General features: G+C 33.4%; 1 protein-coding gene across 2 annotated transcripts in view; it reads left to right on the top strand.

The window, feature by feature from the left end:
• The first annotated feature begins 2,378 nt into the window (after nucleotides 1-2,378).
• LOC108754079 overlaps nucleotides 2,379-3,908 on the top strand; it is a 93,740-nt gene continuing 92,210 nt past the window's right edge. For both annotated transcript variants that reach the window (XM_018496127.1, XM_018496126.1), the window contains exon 1: nucleotides 2,379-2,725. In XM_018496127.1, coding sequence (XP_018351629.1) covers nucleotides 2,583-2,725 — 143 coding nt within the window. In that variant the 5' untranslated portion in view covers nucleotides 2,379-2,582. The remainder of the gene's footprint in view (nucleotides 2,726-3,908) is intronic.

Below are 3,908 nucleotides of genomic sequence, written 5' to 3'. Positions count from 1 at the left end.
CTTCTATCAGATAGTATAAGCAGTTTTTATAATACTGTTTGCAATTTCACAATAATTAATTTTTATGCAAGATAAGCAAAAATAAGCGTCTGACAAAATGGGCTCCAAAATTGACACAGTAAGCTGTAATGCAACGTATTCTTTTCCTTTTACAGGAAGTATCTGTATAAAGTACCTATAAATGAATGTATATAAGATTTTCCAGAATCTGTTCGCTTCAATATAAAACATTTTTGTTGAATTATATGCATATTTATTTTATATTGTTCTGTAAGATGCAAATATGTAACATGATACTTTTTCCATATATGCACGATTGACTTCAGCTCCAATAGAGCTATTTGACATCATAAAACAAGATTATAAAGATTAAGTTAGCTTATAATCTCTTTTACAAATAGGTGTTTATGCATTTTGTATTTAATATCGTAATATGAAAAAACTAAGAGAGAAAAAATTATATAAATAAAACTGATTTAGGAAACTACAAGCAATTAAAATGACGTAATATTATCAATAATATAACCACTATTATTTAAACTACGCAATAATTTGCAAAAAAATGTAAGAATTTCATTTTCGCATCCATAGAATTCGTTTTTAGCTGATTTGGTATAGAAACAAATATATGAATTACGAATTTGTACTTCTTTATTTAGCTAAACAGATCATGATTTTATTAATATTAATAAAGTGCAATAATTAGTTTCTGAGAAATATAATAAAAGACTTTAGGAGACTTATGCCAGTATTGGCGATTTTCTTCTATGTACAAATGTACACATATATATGTAGACCTCGGCTCAATTGTTCGCAAGATTTTGACGTGGTTGTCAGCAAACAATTTAAAATTCAACCGTACTTCAAGATCTTAATTACTATGGTCTAAACCGTAAGCACTGCATGTAAGCAATTAAATCAAAATTTTAGTTTTATAATGTAACGCCCTGCGTCATTATAATTTTATAGATCTCTGTTATTATGATATAGTCTGCCTTTGATACATTTTGTTTCTTCTTTCTTATTTTTCATAATAGCTATAATCTATTTATTATAATTATACTTTATTGTTCGGAATCAATCTGTTTTCATCATCGAACATCAAATAGATTTTGTTCATTGCTCATTGAATGTCTAATCTCTATTTATCAGATTTCAAAACATGACAAGCAATTATACGGTTCACTTTTAATATTTCATTTTTTATACTTATAGTCATTTATACAAGATGCTGCTTCTAACTTTAATGATCTTATTTACATGTTTTAATTTGTACTCAGATTGAGTTACTTTAACTATTTTCACTGTTTTTTAATGTCATGTTTTCAATTTAATATTTTATTTATGTAAATCAGAAAAAAATAAGGAAACATTCATGTATAGAATAAACGTTCTAAATTACATATCGAATATTACTTTATTCCATGATAGGTGCCATGATCTAGCTTTTATTTGGCGTTTTTTAGATAATGTCACTTCAATTTCAAAACTCCGCTGTAAAATATTTTGAGAGGGTACAGACGTTGGAAATAATTTGTGCCTTTTTAACTTTAAATTAAAATCAATTAGAAGTTTAAAAAGCAGCTTATGAATAGCAATATTACAACTTGGAAGAACATGCAAAGATATTTTTGTGTATCCAAATAGCACGAAGTGCTACAATTGTGACATAAAGACGTCTTTAAATCGTCTTTTAGATGCAAAAACGTCTTATGACTTGATTTTAGTTGTTTGGGTTACTATTCAAATAAAAATATTTCAAAAAATATCAGATGTGTAAATTTAGATGTAAGAGACAGTTTTTGTTACTAATTTGGTTAAGTTGCCTCCTGAAAAGTAGCCTTGAGATGTAAAATGCTTTGAACAAACGCGCGAAGTTATATTGCGAAGTTACTTTATTTTCAAAGCAATCTCTCACTTTCTTTTTAAATTCAGCTCTTTCCCAATGGGAAGAAAATGTTTTTCAAACGTTTATTATTTATTAATTTCACATTTCACGATTCGTTTTCAAAATAATATTTATATAACGTTTATTTGATATTTATTAAATGTTAATTTTACACTAATTTTTCATTTGAAACAATGTTTCAAAGAAACGTTTTTAAATATTTATTTTAATGTTAAATAAATGTTCCATTCAAAAAACAAGCAACCCCACGCGCTGCGCAGTTACCGACATTCGTAGCAACAATTTCGACGCAGGTAGTTAACTCAGTCGCCGCTAGATGGCGGTGGCAGTACAAAAACAATCATCGCGCGTCATCGAATAGGGCGCACGTCGTCGTGACGGCGACGACGTCGGGTAGATGACGACAGGTGTGTCGGGGGTCGGAGTAGACAGCTAGTAGCGTATGCGAAATCGGTACTAGGTAGCGGGATGTAAGGCGCAGCGCGACCCGCTTCTACGGGGTGGTCGACAAGTGCTCCCCGTGCGTCGGTCCGTCCGTTTTATTGCGCGGCGGTGAATCGAGCGTGAAACCGAGGCCGTCGATAATACGCGCCGTGGCGTCGTTTCCGCGCGCGCCAGCGGCGATGCCGACCGGCGTACGACGCGTCGCAATCTCGTGAGGTGCGTTCGTCCTATGTACAGACTTGTCCGAAATCCGAAGGGCACCGGTGACGGATGCCATGCCGCGGCGCATCTCCCCACGGACGAGGCGAATGTTGAGAACGATAGCGACGACTCCGCGTCGTCCTGTCAGCTAGGGCACGCCGCCACCGTCAGGTAAGTGTCGAACGTTCTACTTTTTGCTCCTGTTTACTTTTGTCAATCCTGTCCCGTCGCGAAAAATCACGCGAAACTCGTCAACCCTTCTCATCAGCCCCTCCGCGGGGCGATCGTCGCCGATCATCGCAGGCCTTATCAAAGTCTCAACGTGATATTCTAATACATCGACCCTGAGCCTAAGCTGGAATAAATATGGAAAGTACTGTCCTATTCTATCGCTCTAATTCTATTTTGATTTAACTGCGGAGCTATTAATAACGACGAGTGTTCGCGACACGCGACGAATGTTGCGAATTGACACACGTGGCGACTTATGTTTTTCATGAGAATTTTAAAACATCTTTGTGCTCTGCAACTTATGTAAATGCAATGCTCGGGCTTGTCGATTGCTGTGCCGCGGGCACATTTCTTTGCCCTGCATTTTCGTGTATATTTGGAGAGTGGCACGCGAGAGATCAAAGTTGCGCGCCGGCGCGAGCGGCTCGCGTGTGCAATTGTAACCTCCTCCACTCTTTCGTCCTAATTCTTCTTTTCATCTATATGTTACAAATGTTTACAAATATTTAAATATTAATGTTTTTTTTACATTCCGAACAAAGACTCTACGTCCTACAGAAAAGGCTAAGTAAAAATATCTCTTTTTCTATATTTATTTCTTTTTTCCTTTCTTCTGTTTTAATGTGACAAAACTAAATACAACGAAAATTTATATTATTGATTTAATTAATAACTCCATTTACGATGCTATTTGCGCGTTCAAGAAATTTTTTGTACGTACTTAATAAATAAGGAATTCTATGTCCAGAAAATGCTGTAAACAAAAAAAAAAATATCTCCTTATAGATTTTTCTCATCGATCTAAAATTCGTATTGTATATTATATCATGTATCTTTTTGTATTTTTTCTTTTTTTTTTTGTTTCTTCTCTTTTAATATAATAAAGTTTAATATGATAACTATACGTTATAAAAGTTTAAATTACGGATTTTATTATAAATTCCATTTACAATGTCATTTGCGTGTTCGAAAAAATTTTTTTTATTTAACAAATAATGTAGGAACTTTACATCCAAAAAGGCGTAGCAAAAATATCTTCATTTTTTTTCTTTTTTCCTTTCTTCTTTTCAATATAACAAAGCTGTAAATATATATATATATATATATATATATATATATATAT

Source organism: Trachymyrmex septentrionalis, unplaced genomic scaffold (assembly GCF_001594115.1).
Source record: "Trachymyrmex septentrionalis isolate Tsep2-gDNA-1 unplaced genomic scaffold, Tsep1.0 scaffold75, whole genome shotgun sequence".
Lineage (NCBI taxonomy): Eukaryota > Metazoa > Arthropoda > Insecta > Hymenoptera > Formicidae > Trachymyrmex > Trachymyrmex septentrionalis.
This window is presented reverse-complemented; position numbering and strand designations above follow the sequence as displayed.